Source organism: Sparus aurata, chromosome 4 (assembly GCF_900880675.1).
Source record: "Sparus aurata chromosome 4, fSpaAur1.1, whole genome shotgun sequence".
Lineage (NCBI taxonomy): Eukaryota > Metazoa > Chordata > Actinopteri > Spariformes > Sparidae > Sparus > Sparus aurata.
The window spans coordinates 25,966,076-25,989,027 of NC_044190.1; the positions used below are offsets into that span (position 1 = coordinate 25,966,076).

General features: G+C 42.4%; 2 protein-coding genes across 7 annotated transcripts in view; one reads left to right on the plus strand and one right to left on the minus strand.

Annotated features, from left to right (window-relative positions):
- znf821 (zinc finger protein 821) overlaps positions 1-9,803 on the plus strand; it is a 19,177-nt gene extending 9,374 nt beyond the window's left edge. For 3 of the 6 annotated variants that reach the window (XM_030415329.1, XM_030415330.1, XM_030415325.1), the window contains exons 2-6: positions 25-156; positions 303-424; positions 2,639-2,734; positions 3,903-4,069; positions 6,022-9,803. In XM_030415329.1, coding sequence (XP_030271189.1) covers positions 25-156; positions 303-424; positions 2,639-2,734; positions 3,903-4,069; positions 6,022-6,970 — 1,466 coding nt within the window. In that variant the 3' untranslated portion in view covers positions 6,971-9,803. Of the gene's footprint in view, positions 1-23; positions 157-282; positions 425-2,638; positions 2,735-3,902; positions 4,070-6,021 lie in introns of those variants that run through there. The other 3 variants (XM_030415328.1, XM_030415326.1, XM_030415331.1) reach the window with 3 other exon arrangements.
- A 1,307-nt stretch (positions 9,804-11,110) lies between these two features.
- Positions 11,111-22,870, minus strand: atxn1l (ataxin 1-like). The gene is made up of 3 exons (XM_030413842.1): positions 22,760-22,870; positions 19,060-20,258; positions 11,111-18,064 (listed from the first exon to the last, which is right to left on the minus strand). The coding sequence occupies exons 2-3, from the start codon at positions 20,134-20,136 to the stop codon at positions 16,619-16,621; spliced, it is 2,523 nt and encodes an 840-aa protein (XP_030269702.1). The 5' UTR covers positions 20,137-20,258; positions 22,760-22,870; the 3' UTR covers positions 11,111-16,618.
- Positions 22,871-22,952: the final 82 nt, after the last annotated feature.

Consider the following 22,952-nt stretch of genomic DNA (forward strand, 5'->3'; position numbering starts at 1 on the left):
CTGATCTGTCTTTTCTGTCTCCAGGGCCATTCCACACTTCAGGCATCACAGGACTTCAGCACACTATTAACATGGATGGCAGGGACGAATTCACCGAGGACAGTGAATGCTGCAGCAACAACTCCCAGGAGGTCCAAGAGCCAGATAGCATCACAGGTACAGGATGGAGGGACGAAAGGGACAAAGAGGGACTGGATGGACGCTGTAGGACGTCCACGGCCTGAGGGGTGTTTAGTGAGAGTAAGCCCTGCTCTGTGTTCTGTTGTCTGTCTGTATTGATAGGGCTGTGTTTGCCTCCATAGAAGACAGTGATAGCGACCTTGACAACCACGGCGAAGACTCGTGCTCCTCCAACACCTCCGCTGACGACCACATGACCACCAAGAGATCACAGTGCCGCCTACAAGGAGCGGGAGTCAAAGAGGTGAGCGTGCTGGTATCCACATGAAATCTTGTTAATGTTCACGATTGTGCCATTTGCTTTGTTCATGAAAGTTCTTTGCCTCATCTTGTATTAGTTTGAGGACTGCCTATGCGTCACACTGTACGCAACTGTTCTTTGGAGTTGATCATGTGGCATGAACATACAAGCAAGATTCCACAGAGATAAATTATTGACAAGGTGCCCAGTTTTATTTTGAGATATGTGGTTCTGAGTGAAGTGTTTGTTATCGCCGCAAGACTTGTGTTGGCTGTTATAATGATAAACTTAATAGCCGGATGTTTCTTCATCTCTTACCTACCAGTTGTGCATTTTAAACAAGGTATTATTTATTTTTATTAAAGATTCAAAAGAAGGACCTACATAGTATTAAGAAATGATAACAAATCCTATTAAAGCAAAAGCATCCATCCCTCTGCATGCAAAAGCAAAGAGCAAACTGCCAGCATAATCAAAAATGGAATAAACAAGACAATAATAGACATGCATGATGTATCAGGAAATTAAAGGGAGCTCTCTGTACTCGGGGCTGAAAGTACTTCGGGGATGGTGCCGGATTTCCGGCATATAACTTTGTTAGGAAAAAAATGTGTATTTGATGTGGTTTAAGTCATCTTCAGGAAAGCAAAGGGTAGTTCCACCTACCAGAGGTATGAGACTGACCAACAAGTGCTGGCCAATCAAAGGCACGGTAGGGCGGGTCTTGCCACGAAACGTGAGTGCGGTGTGGTAGCCCTGCAACTCGGCTCAAATGGAAACAAAGTTTCTTAAACCTGGCTAAGATATAGCCTTACTTGGGAGAGGAGTTAGGAACAAATGGCTGGGCATGGATAAAGGAAAATGGTGGAGATGGAAGCCGTTCTGCACTCGATGCCATAAATTGAGGGAGCTGGGTGCTTGCTTTCGCAGCGTGTGTTCGAAGAAACTACTGTACGGCAGCAGAGGGAAGAAAGTGCTCGCTCGCACGAATTAGTCAATTCGCCAGTCACAAAGCTTAAATCTGGAGCTCACATAAGTACTTTACTGGACACGAAGGTTACAGTCGTCACCGCGCCTTCAGTGACCGACCATGTTTTAGACCAAAAAATAAGGAAGCACTTCATGAGTTTCAAATCGTCAACTTGTCATTTTCAAGTTACTGCAGCATTGTTGACATTTGCCATTCACATGCACACTGCAAAGCACATACATAGAGAAATAATACCAAGCAATTTGTCAGTTTTTCCCATCGAAAATCCCTTGATGCAAAAGTGGATTTTCTCCAATTGTATATTTTAATGTGAATATTGATTTGGATATGGACTCTGAATTCAATGTTTGCTGTAGGAGCTGCACTGTGTTGTATATGCTGCAGTTGTGACTTCACAGAAGCTGTCTTGCACTGAAAGAAAATAGCAGATAACTTGACTGAAGTACTGTTGAGGTCAACAGGAACAGGACATACTGATATCTGACATTTCAGTGTTTCCTTGTCATCAGATCATCCGTTAAAGCTGTATAACACAAACTAAGTCTCAGCTAGTTGTGCTACAGGGAGCAAAAACATTGGTAAAATTTTAACATTCAAATGAAGCACTTCCATTCGGCTGCAAAAATCCTTCAGCATGTCGTATAATCAAGGAGCACTTCAGCGTCACCTTTGTCACTTTTGTGAACACTTCACGATCGAGAAAAACGAGAAGCACTCCCGGTATCAGCCAATATGTTTTTGTGCCTGGACCTTCTGCTCGCAAGTGTTCTGTGTTTCAGCTTGTATGTGAGTCACATCTGTGACAGCACACAGCATCATGTCACTGTTAGTGAGTCACAGGGACTTGTGGGAATTTTGCTCATTCACACGCTCGCCATATACCACTTGCAGATTTGCTTCATCTGAGAACTTGTGCAGCGAGTCGCGACGCCACGAAGGGCTGGATAAAATGAGTTCCCGTGTGTGGCGTTGTTCTATAAGTATCAACAATGTGATTATAATGTGTTTATAATCAGTTATGCAGCAGTTTGCTACTTAAATGACACGAGTTGGGATAAGCACTGTTAATCTTCCACAAATAATAACACATTTAATCATGTCAAATGAAATACATGCCATATGATTAAGATATACAACCGCACTGCTGCGAGTTTGTTGGTGTACTTTGCATAAAGTAGTGGCTTCACTCCTGAATTGTGTTTTAATCATGCTTGATTTTCTCCCAGGAGAGCGAGGAAGGGGACCACGGCAACAACTTTGTTTGTCCGCTCTGCACGCTGGATTTCAGCAGCCCCGAGAAGCTCATCTCCCATGTCTACCAGGTGAGAGTGATATTGTCCTGATCCTAATGTCCTAATCGTGTACAGAAGCATGAAAACAAAGCTGGATCGTTTGTCGCAGCCTGTTTTCTAATAAGCTAGTAGTAGGTCATCACCTTTAAAGCTCCTAAGTGGCTTTTCACATGAGCCTTCCAGTGAAATGCAGGTTAGATGAGGGAAGGTGTTGGTTTGCATGAGCCAGTCTGGTGCTTATTGTGTCATGTAACTACACAGGAGTAAAACACAAAAAAACAAATTAAAATCAGGACTGAAATCTAATCTTAGTTGGACAATGATTTATTAAAAGCTCTCAAAAAAAGACATTGAGAACTAAACATTGAGAATATTTTTATTTATTTGCTGATGGTAAATAATTATTTATGCGCTCCTAAAAATGCTGCAGTTGCAGGTTCACCTTCCTCTCTCGTTATGTTTGTCGTCGCCAATCACATTCGGCGGCTGATTTGCTCCTTCCTTCAGGAACTGCAGAACTCGTACAGTGAACACATTACACAGTTTGTGTTTTTGCGGATGTCAGGCAGTTTTTGGTTTATTTCTAAGACGCTGATGGATGAGTTTGCATTCTGCCACCGTAATGTTGAGCAAGTTACAACAGGGGCTGACCCATGTGGACCATATGGACTGTGGACGCAAGCCATAAGAATGTCAATTACCACAGTGTTAACTAGTTGCTGTTGCAGTTATCAATTGTCTGACCAGTGCTTGGCACTGAGTAGTCTGAGGATGGCCCAGCAAACATTTTGAAATTATTGATTCACAATCATTATAACAGTTTTGAGGAAAAGGAACTCTTTTATTCCGCACCATTCTACAAGCTCTGTAGATGTATCATTATTCATTCTCCATAACAATCTTAGAATGATACATTTTGAAACTAGTGATAAAAACTTTCAATATTTGATTTTTCAGTTCATTATTATATCACAGCCATATTCCCATCGTTATGTTCTCCTCCATGATTGGTTATTTACTAAAGCGTTTCCCTGTTACTGCCGCAGTCAAATTCTTCAAATGTTGAATCCAATTTGTTCCTGTTCAAAATGTTAAGAACTCACTGCAACAACAAGTGGACGGTTCTCATCTTTTAAATGTTGCTGGTGTGCTTAAGACATGTCTCTTGTTCTTATCTTGTTTTGCCGTGTTGTAACAGCACACGACTATGATGAGCAACAGCAAGAGCTATGTGTGCCCAGTGTGTGGGCGAGCCCTGAGTTCGCCTGGCTCGCTTGGACGGCATCTTCTCATCCACTCTGAGGACCGCCTCTCCAACTGCGCTGTCTGTGGCGCACGCTTCACAGACACCAACAACTTTAACAGGTTCGCCTCATCTCTTCTGTAGCTCTGGTCTCAAGTCTTTCATGCACATTGATTCAAATTGTTTAAAGGAAGATGTATATAGATGTGTTCATTGGGATCTTACAGCTAAATATAGAGAAACATTGTTATGGCCCAGAGGTTTCAGGTTTTTTTTTTTCATATTTGATTACATTATCAACAATTAAGCAGTTGAGTCGAGTTAAAAATGTTAAGTCAGCTGCTTCCACAGTTATCAAGAAAATTACAGACAAACAGATCATTATATTCCAGCCATTTTTATCAATCTTTGAATGTTTCAAACAAGATCTGATGGGTTCAGTAACCTACAACAGATCCCTTCACATGACAAAGGCAGCAGACATCACTGACTGCCGGAGAAACTATTTTAAATAGTGCAGTTCAATCCCTGGTAGAACATCAAAAAATGGTTTTGGCAGGAATGCAGTGAATTGATTTAAAAATGAGTCAGAAGTGACAGGTCACAGTCCTCCAGTCAACATTTAGGATGACTGGAGATTTTCTTTTTGTACGAAGCAGGTTAAGATAAAAAAATGAAGTGAACAAATGTCTTAAATACAGTGCGCCGGAACACAATGGAACAGTGGTTCTCAAAGTGTGAGATTAGGCAGGATGCAGAACATGGGGGATGAATAAAATTAGTACAAGAATGACAGATCTAATGAAAATAAACTTGCATGTTGCTTAGCAACTACCACTACATTGAAATTTAAACAGCACAGGCAAGGTCAAGACGCGTAGTAGAGGGAGAAACATGGTGAGAAGCAGCAATGTATTTTTTGACGGGAGTGAAAAGAAAAGAAAATATACGAGCTAGTGGAGCTGCCGGAATCAGATGTTACTATATATGAGACCATGAGCACAGATGTACAAAATCTGTGTCTTATTTGTCTGTGGAAAAGCTATTTGACGTAGTTAAAGCCGGAAATAATGAACCGTGAATAAAGTAAATTTGAAAGCATCTGCCACACATTTTCTGTTCTCACGGTGTTTATGGAAACAGTCACCTCGTCTCGGGCTGCTAACGGCGTTAACCGCAGGTCACGTGACACCGCCTCTCGCTCATCTCTGAAACAAATACTGAAATGAGTCACGTTTTGCCGACTGAACTCACTAGTATGAGATAATGTCAGTCATAGCAGTGTGGAGGGTGAGGCCAAAATCAAGTACTTTTTTCAAATGATGTGACCATACAGAGCAGGTTTTGGCTACAATCTGGCTAGTGACAAACAAACAAGAAAGCAGTGCAGGTGTTGTACCCTCCACTGTTGTTATTATGCAAGCGAGTGAGTTGTTGAAGTTTGGAGATGTCAGCTGAGGAAATGTATGCCTTGTATTGAAAAGAATGGAACTAGATGGCACTCTGCAAATACATTTTGAAAAACTGTCTCTTTCTAGAAATCTTGGCCTGGTTACTCAATATAATCTACAGACCATTTTGTGAGCATTTTCGTGTAGGAACTATTTCCTTTCTACCCAACTACCTCCACCGACTGCATCACCACACAAAAGGAAGCGTGCAGCTTTTCACGGACGACAGGCTCGAGCTCCTGTTGGCGCCAGATGTAAATTGCCCCCGTCCTTTGCAGAGCTTTAATGATAGCAAACTGAGTTAGCTGGCTGCTCGTCCATGTGTAGATGCACACTTATCTCTGCATAGTGATATGCTTGGTGGTTGTAGCTTGGCAGGAATTAAAACAGCCCCTACATGAAAGCGATCACAATAAGGTCTCTGGATTATCTTGCGTAACCAGTTCATGATTTCTGGAAAGAGACATTGCTGTTGAATTTTTCAGATGTTTTTTTTTGTTTGTTTGTTTGTTGTTTTGCTGCTTTGAACGCCGCAAACCACGTGCTGTGCAGTTTCATGATATCTGAGAGACGGCAGGCATCTCTTCAACCAATATCTCTGTAAATACTGTGTCTTTTCTCAGGGAGAAGCTTAAAGATGTCCTGGACACGACCAGAATGGATGTCACTGGTGGCCGGGACAGCTGCTCCATGTCCCACTCCCTCTCCAACAGCCCCATGACCAGCCCGGGCCCCGGCAACTGCTCCTGCCACGGGCCGGGCCCCAGCCCCAGCTCATGCCAGGGCCCTCACCACTGTGAGGCTCCTGACCTCAACCCCAACCTGTGTCAAGCCCATCGTACCTGCCAGGGACCGGGCCACATCTCCAGCCAGTGTCACGGCCCAGGACCAGGACAGTGCGCAGGTTCTGACCAAGGACCCTCTTTTCCGTCACTGCCTGACAGTCTCCTCTCTGAAGGGCCCTCACTCGCATCTATCCCTGATGCTCTTAACTCATCTTCCTCGAGCCTTCCTCCTATCCCCGACATCATGAGCCCTATGCCGGTGTATCCCGCCGGGGTGCTGCTGGTGTGCAACAGCTGCGTGGCCTATCAGCAGTTAGTGGAAGCCCAGTCGCCGATGAGAAAATGGGCTCTGCGGAGGAAGAACGAACCCGTGGAGGCGCGCATTCACCGTCTAGAGCGCGAGCGCACGGCAAAGAAGAACAAGCGGGCATGTGAGACAGACGAGGAGAGGGAAATGAGGAGGCTGCGGGACCGCGAGGCCAAGCGCATGCAGAGGATGCAGGAGTCCGACGAGCAGCGTGCCCGCAGGCTGCAGAGAGACAGGGAGGCCATGCGTTTGAAGAGGGCGAACGAGACGCCGGAGAAGAGGCAGGCCAGGCTGATCCGCGAGAGGGAGGCGAAGAGGATCAAGCGGCGGCTGGAGAAGATCGACCCTGCTCTGAGGACACAGATAGAGCATGATCCTGCCGCGATGGCTGCTCTCACAGCAGACATGAGCCTCTTTCAGTTCCCCTGCCCTATGCCTGTCCCTTCCATTGATAATGGTCTGTTCATGAAGCTGCCCTAATTGGACCCGGCTGTTGGGAAGGGAAGGGAGGAGGGGGGGACCAACTGGCTTCTAGCAGCATCATTAACCTGTGCACTCTGCCATCAGGCTGCCATGGTCACAGTGAACCATTCCTAGCTGGTTTCCTTCCAGCCCCCTCTGTGTCGAACAGCTTCACAGACAAACTGCTTTGTTGAATACAGCAAAAAAACTACTTCAATTTCTAATTTATTACAGTCTAGAAAACCTTGGGAGCAGGGTTGAGAATGTTTTCTGTTTCTATGGATGATGACATAAAAGCATGTTGTAAAGAGATTTATCTGTTGGTCAGTGGGCTAGCAGATTTAACACAGTTCATTCTAGCAGGAGCAGTTATAAAAGAAAAAAATGTTTTTGCACATGGACCCTCAGTGACGGGAGCGGGGACTCTGTAGCCACAGCCCCCTCCTCTCCGGTCCACTCCGCCAGCCCAGTGACTCGGGTTTACCGGTAGCTACACCTCTCTCTTCAAGCTGCCACCGTGGGTCCCTGGGAAGTTCATATTCAGTCTACTACTACCTCAGCCGGCGCCGTGGTGGTGCCCTCTGTCTCGTGGCTTACTGCGTTCCAACTCCAGGCTTCCAAAGCGCTACATGTTCTGTACACTACTACAGAGGATGCGGGTTGTCGTCCCCCCCCCCCCCACACACACACACAATTTTTGTTTATCATTCGGGCACTTAAATAGGACACAAACATTCACGTACCATTCCCACTCGTATATCCCAGGTTTGATTATTATGTTTCCTCACTCTGAATGTTTCTGTCCTATTGAACGCGCCGAGTGTTGGACAACATCCCCCCCCCCCCATCTCCCAAGTTGTACGACTTAATGCATTCGCCTCTTTACATTCTCTTTGCCAATATTCTCCTACGTTGTTACACTCCGAATATTTTTGCCAATGTCATTTCTTTTTCTTTTTTTTACCTTGTGTGTTCCGAAGCCTTTTTTCGGCTCGTAAAAAAAAGAATTCAGTCTGTGCTGCTGTTATTGTACTGTACAATACATTAGTTACCTCTTTATATATTTTGGGCTCATCACATTTGGGAATATTGTGCTAAAATGTCCCGATTGTAACAGTTCCTCATATGTTACTACATTACTTGAATTCTGCCCGCAAAAGACACATTTGTTTTTCCTCATTACGAGTAAATTACAACATATGAAAGTGGGTTATTGTGATTATATAGAGTATCATAGACAGAAAAAAATGCTATTTCTGTAGCATTCACGCACGTCGTAAAGCTGCAGTACCTTCGATATATGTAACCACTTAAATTCTGGTTAATTTATATTCTCTGTCAGCAGAATGAGTGAAAGATGTTTACTGATTCACATGACAGAGAAACCTATTTAAACACCTGTTTAAAACCCTTTTCTTGTTTTTTGAATCCCCATCCGTTACTGAGCACTGGGGCAACTTTCATAACATATACAGCCCATACTGGGAGAGAGATTTTATTAATCTATATTCATTAACCTCATTCCAGCACATATTTATGCAATATGATGTGAATATATTTTTCTTGTGAAAACGTTGGGGTTATTTTTTTGTTACCGTCAGTGGTATGAACATTGTTTAAATGTTTAAATTAGAGGCCATGTTTGGATATCCTTGTTTTTTTTCATTTCCTGCCTGTAAGGTTACCTCCAGTTCTTGACTTTGACTTTCACCTCTCCACAGATGCAAACATTTACAGTGTCAAATAAGCGGTTTCTGAATTATTCGTCAGAGTATCAGAGACGAGGACAAGCTCAGTTTGAGTCACTCCTAGATGAGAGTCATTCTACCTGGCTGTTTGTTACAGCAAATTTAACAAAGGAGAAAAAAAAAGAAATATAGGGATTTTTACTAGTTTCGTCCTCCAGAAGCTTTCCTAGGAGTGCATCAAACCTCTATGCAACAGATGTGTTATTTATTCCAAGGGAAATGAATTCAGTTTTCACTGAAACTATGCAGAATGCAACTTTAATTTAAACAGACTTCAATGTAAAGAGTTTAGCTTCTCAGGCAATTTAACTCAGTGAGAGGGCTCAGAGCCTGGTGACAACACCCTGGTCCATAAGAATCATTTATAGATCCATCATTTGACAGGTTTAGGCAGTTTTTCTACAGACTCTTTGTCTTCAGAGATATGTTTTCTCTTCCTAGTTCAGCACATGAAAACAACAGGGTCTCACTGCCATCCTATTCATGACAGACATAGCGTACCAAGGGCAGATCGATGTTTCTTGACAAAGTCTTCAGGTGTCATTTATTTCTCTCTTCTCTCAGACTATGAATACTGGGTATTCTCAGAGGTTGCTCTTTGAAATTGCTGGGCTTCCCTTCAGCCTACAGCGGATTAATGCGACAGAAATCTCCGGCGTCTGTGGTCTGACATACTATTTGCAAAGGTGATCTTTACGAGCAGTTCGTTCAGTATGGATAAGTTAAGCACTGCATGTCGTGAAAACTGCACTTGTCCTAGAATGGTTCGATATGAGCTTGTGTTCTACTGTTAGTTTATGCCTGCCTGTTTTTTATACAGTTTAATCAAGAGAATAATGTGGTTAAAGACTTTGGCCTTTCTATAGTAATTCTATCAGGATTTTCTCTTAATGTCCATGTTTACAAAGCAAATCTCTCTGAACAAGGCCAAATGAATGAGCTAACCTGCTAATGAGAACATTCATGCTTGCTGCGATATCAATGCATTCTGACTGGATGGCACTTTTGAGGTGCCGTCCTCTGTTACTGGATTAACAGATGTACAGACCGTGATGAAACCTGGTAAAGAATGTGGAATAAACATTGACTTTACTATAATGGTAGCTGTCCAGTGTCGCTTTCCCTTTTTCTTTGTTTTCTACATACGAATGCACATGTGTTTTGAATGGATGTAGTTTCACACTTCTTTAAAAGTGATGAGTGTAAATGGAGAGTTTATATGAAATATATTATGGCAGGTTTGTTACTGTGGAGAATTTGAGTGTGGTTTGTTATCTTCTGTGGTGAAAAGTAGTTATACGTGTATATATAAGTAAAACAACGCAGTACAAGTATACACTAATACAGAAATATTGTAGCTTTTATGAAAATAGATAGACAAATTCAAAAATGGGTAAGCAACTGAATAACTCATTGACAAACTTTATTGCCTCTAAATACCACTATACGTATAGCATTTTAATATTTAACATTGAAAAATTAAAATTGTTCCTCTCTAAAATGATGCAATTTAAAATAAATAAAAAAAAATACACTCAAGTTCCTCAAATTCAAACAGGCAAAACCTGATTTAAAGATCTGAACGTTTACATTTTATTTTACATTTTCAAGAATGTAATCACTTTTTCCTTAAAGATCAGAATTTAACCAATTTTGAGTTAGTTAAATATATAATCTTGAGTATTGGGCAGTTTAGTTTTCTAAGTGGGTAAGATACATTCAAAACCAAAATAAAATGTGATTGAGTATAATGTCAACACTTCAGTTTTATTATTACATATTCAGCTGCTTATAACCGGACCAAATGATTACAGCTATCATCGGCTCTCATAGATTTCTACCACTGCATTTCCCAGCTATACTCGTTACTGTTACTGTAAGGCAGCAGTGGAAAGAAAATCTGTACTCAAGTGTGAGTACTAGTTACATTACATTAAAGGTGCATACTGCCACCCACTGTATACGAGTGTGTAGATGCCGCTTAAGTCACTGAAAGCAACTTGGCTTCATACTATAAGTTAGAATTCCACAGATACCAAAAATAGGCCAATCATGTCAATTTCTCAAAATCAGTCCAATATTTATCGTGCATCCTCTAAAGATTAATATGTGACTTGTTGAGTAGGGCGCAGCATTGAAGGTTGTGATTTGTAAAGCAGTTAAATAAGCTACGTCATAACTAGCTGCATTATTAAAATGATAATTTGATGATAATCAACCACACATGACTCTGACAGGATCCATACTTTAAATACTCTTCAGCACATTTAACTGGTTACAACTTTGAAACTTTCAGCACAACTTTTAACACTTTAATAAAAGATCTCACCACTTACTTTCTCCAAATGCCACAAAAGATTTTTTTTTTTTTTAAATGAAGGAATTCTATAAAAGAAACACAGCACACAAGTTGGATAATAGTTTATATTTATATTTGTATATATATATTATATTGTGTTTACTTAACAAACATGATAAATGCAATGTCTCCAAGTTAGCTGTAACAATAAAAATACAATATCTTTGTGTCCTTAAAGTACATAGAATTAAAACAGCAAAACAAAAAAAACAAAAAACCGCCCTAAGTAGTTCACAGAGAGGTACAAATATACAGTACAAATCTATTTTATTCAAAAAGGGTACAAATAAAAATGCAACAAAATAGAGATATTAATGCTTTGTTAAAGTCAGGTAGGTGTAGGGTATTCTAAGGGAGCACTTTCGGTCGACAACTCTAAGGCTTCTGATAAAGATCAATACATATTGGTACGGCCATACGATATTAAAACTCACTATACAAAGTTCATACAACCTGGATTACACTTGAGGATTGAATGTTACATTTACATCATTGCATATATTTTGCAGATTTAGGCATTTTAAAAAAAAGATGCTGTTTTTTGTTTTGTTTATAGTTACACATCACATAAAAAGCAGTGTCACCTTGTGCCAAAAAAAAAGTACAATTTCAAATCTGAAAATACAGACTTCTTTTAAAACTTTTTAACCATTCTTGTTCTCCTGATTTAATTCAACATCGGCAACACCGAAACCGTCCTCAATTCACCTTTTGAGTTCAATATTGGATCAAGCAGGAAGTAGTTCACACAAGAGTAAAAAAAAAAAAAAAAAATCCCCACTGCCAACGTCACAAAACATAAGAAACCGATACGTTACCACCAGTGGAAAGCTATCTGATTTATGCAGCCTGTCCTTCTTTATCTAAACCCACCTCCTGTTGTCCACAGACCGTGGGACAAAGCACAAGACGCCAAACACAATCCATTAAGTCAAGGGATTAAAAAAACAAATGAAAAAACCTACTGATTTTGTGCAACAACAATAAAAACAACAGATGTGTGCGTCTGTCTAAGTTTGTGTGTTTGAAATCAATGACCTCCGCTGCAGATACCCCCGGCATCGTCTTGTAAAAAGTGCAGATAAGAGCTTCCATGAACTTCACTTTCACAAATTGGAAAAAAAAAAAACAGGAATTAAAAGTATGAGCATTAAAAGTGTGTTAAAAAAATGTAACGGAATAGATAATAAGAAAAAGAAAAAAAGGGAGAGACTAAATCAAACATGGTTGAACCATCTGGGGAGAATTCACCATCACCCTTTGAGAAATGCAAATATAAAATTCTGCTCGTAAGCATGGCAAGAGTGTCTGATTTGCTCTTGTACAGCCTGAAAAGGGAACACCAAAGTCTATCAGAAGCATCATTCCATTATCTCAATTTCACACATTGTACAAAGCAGAATTTAAGGCATTATCGACAAGCATCATCAAAGCTATCTATACAACAACAAAAAAAAAAATACATCTATCTACAGGAACACACAACAACCTGCCATTTCTCCATGATTCTGTGTGCTTTACATTTTGAAACTCTTCAATTAACCAACAGTTTTTCATTTTTACAACACTGTAAAGGAGGGCATTTAGTGCAATTACTTACAGCAACAGACTATCAGTGATGTGAATAAGAGTCATTGGACATCTTGGTAGCGGTCGAGCTTTTCCTGCTTCAACATGGCACACGCTGCTCAGAGCAGAGGGCGAGGAAACAAAACAAAAAAAGGCTCACGGTAGCAACAGGATGGTCTTGCTGTGAGAAATGACAGGAGGTAAAGTCACATGTGGCACTGCTTGCACCATTGAAAATCCCGTAAAATGCATCTTGACCTAAAATACAAATGTTAAAGCGGCCGCGCAATCGTGCCAAAATAAAGCAGGACCAGAAGTAAGTAAAAAAGAAAAATTCAGAGTGACTTTCGTTTTGAGTGGCTCCGACTGTGTGGCATGCTAAGAAGACTAAGAGTTTACTGATCTGTGCCTCAGCAGTGTGCCATATGTAGGAAGATTGGGACCACTGAGCAAAAAGTAGCAAAATACTGGTTTGTACTACTATAAAAAGAAAAACAGTTCTCTAACCAGACATCAGCGTAAAATGACTGCATCAGCTGACCTTCCCTACTGCTCCAGAGAGCTGTACTTAAGACAACGAACGGTACAATACTGAGTTTACTGCATAGAAAACGCCAAGACTACATTAAATGTTTTCAGGTATTATATCTATTGCTGACAGTGTGAAAAAATGGCTGGATGTGGTGAGCTTGTGATGGGAAGATGTGTTCTTAACTTACTGAATCTCCCACTGAAAACATTTTATAGGACAGATTCACATTCTTCAAACTTATTCGAAGAGTTTTTAGTTGTGGATAGAGCTGCGACTAATAATTACTTCCATTACGGACTATTCTGCTGCAGAAGTGGGAAGTAATGAAGTACAAATGCTTCGTTACTGTACTTTTGTCAGATTTTGTCAGGTACGTGTATCCAACAACAGTATTTACTTTTGTATTTATTAGACAACTTTTTACTTTTACTCGCTACATTTTAAACACAACTATCTATACTTTCTACTCCTTACATTTTCAAAACAGGCTCATTACTTTAGTTTTAATGCATTTCAGAGGAATTATGGATTATTGCGTAATTGCACGCTGCCTTTCTCCACATCACAAGACAGATTCGTGCATATCACGCATGGCAGACGTGGCAAAACAAGTGACAAAGGCTCATCTTCAGTAAGCATTGCACAGAAAATAGAAATGTCCTTCAGAGGGATACTTTTTGTTTTTATAATTTGAGTACATTTCAGAGCCTGTACTTTATTACTGTGACTTGTGTAAATAAGTTGAATCGGTACTCCTACTTAAATAAACATCCTCATCGCAATTTCCGACAGCCGAAAAGTTACATATTCTAATTTCTGCTTTTGTCCAACCAACAGTCTGGAGACTTTTCATTTACTATCATTCATGACAAAGAAAAGCAGAAAATCTTCACAATACAGACGCTGGAACCAGCAAACATTTGCTTGAAAATCAATGAAACAATTATCAATTGTTGAAATAGTTTGTAATCAATTTAATTTTTTTAATCTAATCGACAAATCTTTGCAGCTCTAGTTGTGGAGTTTTTGCGCAGCTATTTATGACAGGAGCAATCATCACAGCGACTAATGAGTCTTATGGGGATGTGAGTATTCTTAGTCACGAACTTGATAAAATAAAATTAAAAAAAACATATTTTAAATGTGAAACTGCCCTTTAAAGCTACTCCTAATGACAGTACCAGAGGATGAGCGTGTACTAAGCCCAGTTCAGGTCAGTCTGTCCGATACTCCTCTCCACCAGCTGACACAGATTCAGGCGGTGGTAAGGGCTCCATTCAAGCTAAGAGAGTTGAAGAGGACAGAGACACATACACACACACACAACAGCATCTGGGCTACAGCACTAACACACCAGTGGCACACAAACCTGACAACCATGTAACTCACTGATCCTCCTCTCTGAGCACGTCCAATGAAAGGAAATGTAACAGGTAATGCATTAAATATTCAAAAGTGATCAAATGTTTTCTAAAGAAAAGTGGTACCGTCTGATTTCCACTTTCTGATGGGAATGTCTGTGTGAGGAATGCCGTCTGATTATAAACCTCTGAATGATTTAATGTGTGGTCTAATTGCACTTATTTTCAATTCCACCCTTCATTTGGATTTTTTTCCTTTTCTGGGGGGGGAATTCAAGAAGAGGATAAAAAAAAATCTGTCAGACGTAAGAAAACTGCAGCATTCGTCTTGGCTAATTTGTAAACAGAGTTAAAAATGCAAGTCAGTTTTTTTCCTATCTCACTCTCTCACCACAAAACGCCAACAATACTTCAAACATATTCCCTTCATTAAAAAAAAAAACACCTACTGTACTGTGATTCCTATTACAATGGTCAGTGTGAAGTCAATGAGTGACATCTTCCATGTGCAACACAAGACAATCATAAGATCCACTGGATAAAGTATAATCTAGTACAAAAGCAAAGGACCATTCAAACAAAAGACAAGAAGGTAACTTGATAATGACCACAAACTTAATTAGAGCCAAGCCTTTCTTGGAGATGCACTTGAGTAAATCCATATAAGATAAAATATCATCAGTGAGATGGAGAATCAAAGAGATGCTGATTCGTCTAGAATGATCTCTTGAGAAATTTGTCAAAGGCATGCTTTACTTGTGTAGAAATACTGAACAGCAAAAGAGTGCATCACCTTTAAAAGTCGGGGGGTTAACAGAGAGTCAGCTCTCACACCTCACATGTAAAGATATAAAACAGCCTCACGAGGAGGAAAACAACTATTGCTTTAATTTGGTAATCGAGCAAAAAAGTAACTCAAGAGAGTGCCTCGTCACTGACTCACTCGCACAAAAGTGTTGATTTCTCTCCTTCTCTTGCTGCAGCCATGTCACTGGTTCATTCCCACAGGTGGCTTTGGTGATGACCAGCCAGTGCCTCCTCCGTTAGTTACACTCTTCAAAATTGCATCAAAAGTCACCAGTCTGGTCGGGAAAGCTTTGAGGTATAGTGAGGAGGAGGGAGGGGGAATGATTCTCTCAGAAAGGGGGGACAAAGTTAAACACTCAGTGATGGATATTCTCAGTGATGAAACTGGAATGCAAGATATCTCTAGCAATCATACAAACACACACACACAAACACACAAACGTTTGGGCCCTCATCCTCATCCATAGGGCATGATGGTGTGTAATGAAGGCAGATGTTTTTGGAGTGAAAACTGATTGCTGAACAGACACACTGATTGATTTATCACTATTTCGATTGTAAGACAAGTGGGACAAGCCGCACTTGGCCTGAGAGAGTATCTGCTGACAAAGGAGGTTTCAGACTCCTGCCGAAGGAGCATAATGTAACATACACTGACAGTTAGCGTCAACAGTGCCAACATCACAACAGGGGCTGCTGGTGTCAGCAACTCCACTCCACTTTTTTTTTTTTTGGGTAAATGCTTTCGAAGGAAACAGGATCTTAGGAATGGAGGAGATAAAAGATCACTGGCTGTGATCCTTTAAAGACATCAGAACCTGCAAAGTAGGTAGCTTCACTGCGCTACAAACACATTCTTCGTAGTCTGTGGTCTTCCAAAGAGACGGTTTGGTCAAAAAGGAAGCGAGAGTGCTCCGAATGCGATGGTAATCTCCAAGTGTGGTTATGAGGAAGCGGCGACAAAGGAGGGAGGGAGTAAGAGAAATGCAGTGTGTAAGGACTGCGAGAGGCATTACATCAGCTACATACTTTCTACTCAGCTTGTCATGTCCCCATCAGACCTCAGCTGGCTGGGAATCCACAGGCTCGTATCCTTTGGCTGAGTGGTGACCAAACCAAACTGGAACTTCTCACCAGATAGACAAAGATCTTGTATTTTTGTATATTTTAGGTGTGCAAAATCTCAAACATTCTGAGGCTACATTCGCACTCTTTTTTTCCTCTTTCTCTCCTTGTCAGACTCATTCTTACTCGTGGCAGTCTCCTCTATAGTTGCTACCAAATGTGATGCTACTTCCCTGCATTTGAGCGCCCCTCAATGGACAGTTTGACCTCCTGGGGGATGAAAGAAAGCCTTGTGTGGCCGGAGGTGCTTATTTGAGGGCGTGGCCCTTCGTCTCCCTTCATATTGTATCTTTGGAGGCCAGGTGAGGACCAACGCCTCTGAGAAGCACCTAGTGCAGCCTGCATCCCTCCCATCCCTGCCCCTGCAAAAGCAGAGCCCTCTGTGTGCAAGTGGTAACTGCTCTGGCTCCTCGGATGCTCTGCTGAGGTCCTACTTGGTCTGACGGGCGACTCAGTGTGCGCAACAACCCCAAAATGTGTGGCTTCCTCCTTACTGGCTGCATCTTTTTCTCCATCCCTCTGTCTTTCTCTGTGGATGCGGTCTAGCCTGAAATGAGACTGTGGCCGTGACTGTTGCGGGGCAGGAGGCCCCATAAGCTGGTGACCAGGTCCTGATGTAGCGTTGGTTTTGCTCAAAGTCCTGGACAGGTTCTGCTGCGGCTGTTGTTGTTGCTGTTGTGAATTATGATGCTGTGGCTGCTTATGCTGCTGTGGCTGCATCTGCTGCTGCAGAGTGATGGACACACACACGTCTCCAACTTGCAGATGATGGCAAGCCAAGCCGTAGAGCTGGGCTGTGCGTTCAGGGCTGCAGGACGACCAACCCTGGCCGAACACAAAGAAGGGGTGCTCTGGAGGAACATCGATGGTCACTTTGCTCTGCTGCTCCCCCACAGTGAAGTGGAGCGACACAAGACCTGGTCTCTGCTGGCTGGCACGGATGTCCACCACCATGCTGGAGTCGATCTTAAGCCCCCCACTCACCTCAGCGCTCCGCACAAAGTCCTGAGTCTGCAGGTCCTCCACACGCTTCAGTTCCCCAGTAGCCAGCTGGATAATAGCCCCCTTCATGAAGTGTGACGGGTTGGAGGGGGCTGGGGCAGGAGCAAGACTTGAAGCTAAGGCCTGGATCACATCTGCGGTGGGCTGGACAGGAGGCTGCTGCTGAGCTGTGATCAGCTCCGCCCTTTCAGGGAGGCACACTCTGGCTGAAGAATCAGAGGCTTTAAAGCTTGGATTAGAGGAGGCCATGGTTGTAGAGGCATGGCTGGCGGAGGCATCATTAGCATGCCCTGGGTAGTGTTGGTGCGGTGGTGGGGGCTGATGCTGCAGGTGATACTCCATGGGAATAAGAACCGGTTGCCCATTGGCAAGCATGACAGCATGGCCTGGTTGTCCTGTGTGCTGCTGGAGACCAGTCACTCTGGGGTCGCTGTAACTCACAGGCTGGGCCCCGTACGCAGTCCGGCCGGTAACTCCTGCACTTTCTCCGTGGATATCTCTGGCTCTCTGGGCACCCTGAGAGAGATTTAAGGGAGCAAAGGAGACCTCTTTTCGCAGTCCACTGGCACCTTGGCTTGAAGAAACCAAACGACCAACTACCTGCTGCACCTGCAAGTAAAGAAATGTTAGTCAGGCCTGCTTGTGACACAAAAGTTAAAAAAACAAAAATTACTCAAGCCTCTAAATTACTCTGACAGTTTTAGGAAAGACATTAGGAAACGGAGACAACAATGAAGATTTATGTAAACTGAGGTAATCTGCAGCTACTCAACATGCCTTTTATTAGGTATTGTTGGCATTTTTCCCCATATGGTTGAGTCAAATAAGTGATGAGCTGTCTCGATTTATTCCCCTGCACACCATCACTAAAGAAACACTGAAGGTTTAACTGCAGCATCTCTAGTCAACCACAAATAGCATAGCTTTGACACAAAGTGGCAACTGTCTGGTTGTGAATGATCACCTGATTACCTGCTGACCCATAGTACACAATTAAGGAAGGAAGTAGAGTCTAAAACCAACATGTGCTATTAGGTTCTAAAAGTAAACATAGGGTCAGGCCAGATCACTATGTCTACCTTTGTAAAGCCAAGAACTCAAATTATTTACAACCACAACCTCGAAAAAGATTTTGGATTTAAGATTATTTTTTTTAACATTTCGAAAAATGTCTGTCTGTCTGTGTGTAATATATATATAAATATAAATGTTTAACGTTCGAGTGATGCTTCCTGTCTGTAACAAGTCTCCTTTCATTCACATGTGCACACTTAAAAACCTTTAAGAAAGTATGTTAAAGGTATAGATGAACAAGTAATCTGGTTTCTCTAGCCACTAATCAGTGTTGATACATAAACCATGTAGAAGTGTTTTGCAATTAGGGTGCCTTTTAGCTCATTTGGTAGAGCAGGCATCCCATGTACAGAGGCTAGAGCAGCCCCAGATTCGAGTTTCGGCCTGGGGTCCTTTGCTGCATGTCAACCCCACCCCCATCCTGTTTCCTGTCATATCTGAACCTGTCCTGTCAATAAAGCCATACAAAGGCCCAAAAAATGTAATTTAAAAAAAAAGGAAAAAGATTAGGTGTCATCAGTGTGTCTCACCTCCAGGTCGCTGTCTGGAGTGCTCGGCCGGCCAGGTGAGCTCCTCCCTTCCAGCCTCCGGTTCTGCAGTCCTCTGTCTTGGCTGTGCTCCTGTGCAGCAGAGCTGGACGCTACCTGCAGCAGTCGTGCATTTTTAGCAATGTAGGCCAAGTCTAGTACAACCTCCCTGGCTCCCTGCTCCTTATCGCCTCCATTCATCTCTGGTTCATTCTCCTGATGAGCACTGGGGGGGTCTCTGGTGGCAGTGGCAGCCCTGGCGCCCTGAGCGTGGTAGAAGACCGGCATCCCTCGAGAGCTGACCTCTGCTGCTGGCAGTACTCCCACAGTGCTGAGGTGCTGCTGGGCAGCCTGCTCTGACGGCAGCATCAGCGGGACGCCGCTGGGTGCTGCAACTTTGGCAAAGGTATGTGCAGCCACCTGAGCCTGAGGAGGTGGGGAAACAACACCTTCTTGTATGACAGATGGATACTGAACAAGGTGGGAGACAGCGTGGGGCTGAGGAATGGTGCCTGAGGGAGAGATTAATGGTCCCGGGACAAAGCCAGGGGGTAGGGCATAAGGTACCGTTGCATATGGGGAACTTACAAACTGGAGAGAGGAATGAGGGATCTGGGCGTAACCAAGAGGAGGGTAGGAAAGGCCTGGATGCTGCAGGAGAGGTGAGTGGACAGTGTATGCTGGGGAGATGTGGCTTAACACTGGGTGAAGACTGGTAGGTGAGTAAGTAACAGATGGAAGGGCCACTTTGTAGAGCATACTGTACTGGTCAACGGGCACGGCTGGTATGCCATCAGAATTATCCACTCCATAATGAAGCCCCGACTGAGCACGCAGCCACTCTCCAGATGGGGTCCCTCCCTGAGTGTCACTGTTGGCTGCAGAGTTCTGGATGGAAACCACTTCATCTTCTCCAATACTACTACCACCAGCACTACTGCCACCTCCACCACCACCTCCTCCTCCTCCTCCAGCAACACCAACCCCACCTGTGCCTCCAGCTCCACTGCTGTTACTAACTGGGAGATCCCTCTTTTTAGGAGGCAGGGACTCCTGGTTGCGCTCCTGAGCGGGTTTCATTGCAATCCTCTGATGAAGCAAGTTGCTTTACTGTACTACACAGGAAGTGAAACTTGCAAGCCGCTCAGCCTGCGCAGGAACCAGTTCTGAAATCACCTGGCTGACCTCATCTGCCAATTCACCTGGGGGGGAAACACAAACATAAATACAAAAAGGACTTATCAGCACAATATTTTTTTCCAAAGTTGCATACTACCATCACAAGTGTGAAAAAAGTGCTTTGTGAGATAATTCATTATGGTGATTGACTGATCGTGGAAAGCGTCAAAAGGTGCTGAGAGGCAGAAACTGACAGACAATGTTTTACCGAGTTTATTGGTGAAAAACAGAAAAACTGTCTGCACACGTAGTTGATGCCCCCATGAACATTTATTACCTCCATGTGACGTTTAGGGCGCATGTCTAAAGAAGGGCCTGTGACTGAAACGTCACATGGAGGTAATAAATGTTCATGGAAGCATTCACTAGCGTGCAAACTGTATTTTTCTATTTTTTTTTTACCTGTGACTCTGTCCAGCACCTATCATTCAACATGTTTGGATGTGTGTGCATCTGTAAACTTTTTGACCAAGTTTATTTGTAGCTGTAGAAAAATAAACCATTAGAATTGCCCAATTACAAACTTTGCCTGCCTGTGATATAAGAAGTGTACTTCTTAAACCAAGGATACTTTGTTAAGTTAGTGTATATGCCCCTTTACTGTATGTGTTTGAACTCTTGACCTGTTCTGCTCTCTGGCAGCTGCAGACGTTGCAGAGTGTGTTAAAACGTCTGAGCAGTTACACTGTCGGGCACATCTTTTCATCACAGCTGTCTTTGTGAAACTGGAACAACTTCATAAAGCAGTGACAGTTTTAGGTATATAACATGTTTGTTTGCATCAACACAGAATAATCATGCATTTGTGGAAAACTGTCTGCAAATATACTACAGTATGAATAACTGCCTGTACAATGACTGTTTTTGAAATCAAGGAAAAGCTAATTGTTGTAGTGTCAGTCCCCATTGGCACACTTTGGCCATTTTATTGTCCCATTGAGAGGCTTCTTGTCTTGACAACTTCTGTATCTGTTTGACCGACTCTTCTTTGAGGCTGTGTAGTGTTTATATACAATACATTAATAAATAAAACAATCCAAAGACTGCACGTCTTTGCCTGTTGCATTCAATCAAAGGGGATTTTCTAGATGTTTTAAGCATAATTTATTTAAATTAAAAATTCAGCCCGACATATTTGGTTCAGTCCCATTTGAAAACTTTGGAATCTTAACTTCCTGTGTTAAATGTTTTGAGTTTGCACCATGTACGCGTTTGTTTTAAATATGTCGGTATGTGGGTTTGTTTGTAGGCATGTCTGCATGGATGGATGGATGCATACTGGGTTTTGACTAGTGCGCTTTATTGTGAAGCACTTTGTAACTGTGTGTTTAAAAATGTCCTAGACAAAGTTGTTATTATTGTAACTTGGGATTTAATATTAAGTTCTACAAGTTTGAGCAAAGCTTGGGTGGAGCACATGGGTTAAAATAATGCACTGACCGGCACGGCAATACACTTTAAGAGGTTCAAACACCATCTAAACAACCATTGGCGAGCAAGAGCAATCAAAAGGCTCTTTTTCCTAATATAATGCAAGAAGCAAAGATGTGGTTCTTTATGATCTGCAGTGTGAAATACCAGTAAGAATGTACAGCAGACAATTAGTTGGTACATGTAAGCAACTGCATCATAAACCCTAATGAATTTATAGACATAGCTCTATAAATACTAAACCCTACAACAAGCAAGCAAAAAACATTTCTGACCCCTGAAACTCTTTAGCTGTACTTCCACTAAGTCTATTTTAATATATATATGAAAAAGGTGCTCTCAGTCCTGTCGAGATTTATTTTTTGCCACAAAGAGTTAAGGCTATGGTGTAAAGTCCCATCTGATTCAACAGAGGTGAACAAACATGAGCTAATCTTGAGCTAATACGAAACTCAGTTCTTGGGTGTGTTCAAGGGAGCAGGTTTACTTATATATCACACATTTAGCCTGGAACTGTTCCTTTTTTTTTTCTTTTTTTTTTTTACATGCAGTCCATGATTCATACACAAGTGGGTTCCTGGTTTCAGAGAACTCAGTGAACCTGCTTCCTGAAACAAACCCATCAACAGCACCAGACATAAAACCAAAGCTTTGAACATGTAGTTACAAGGCTAAGTTTCCTCCCAGTTACCGCTACACTTCACTTCAGACTAACTGTGTTTACCGTTAGCTAGTGTCTGACTTGGCTAAAGTTAGCTAGCAACTTGGGAGTCATATTTTTTCCGCACACGCAGCAAAGTGAAGACATGACACTCCATACACTAACATTAAATGTAAACGCTGAGCTTAAATGATAGCTAATGTCATATGAAGCCATTTGGTTACCACTAAAATGTAAGACTGGGGACCAGCCCAGAGGTTCCGGCTAGCTAGCTAGCTAGCAAGCTAGCTAGCTAACTGGCTAACAGAGCGACAACTAGCTAACATGAACTGACTCCAGTCCTGCTCGACTCACATCTGCTCACAACTAACACAGCGATGCGCACAATTCATATCAAAGATGCCTCTGCTTCGTGTCGGTGTGTAGACGTACCTCCAAATGTCATCGCGAACAGGCTTTTCTTTATTTAAAAAAAGTTGATATGCAGAGGTACAATTGGAGAAATCAAGGCTAAGGAGTCGAGCCCATTTCGAAGGCCAGCAGAGGCGCTCACCAATGACGTCACCCAGTTTATTCAATTTCCTGTTTTTTCATGCACAAATGTCGAGCACGTACACCAAGTCAC

Excerpts from the sequence above, each read along its gene's own strand:
- atxn1l (XM_030413842.1), bottom strand. The coding sequence starts at position 20,136 with ATGAAACCCGCTCAGGAGCGCAACCAGGAGTCCCTGCCTCCTAAAAAG. Across the intron at positions 18,065-19,059 it reads CTCCAGACAGCGACCTGGAG|GTGCAGCAGGTAGTTGGTCG; the intron begins GTGAGACACACT and ends CTTTACTTGCAG.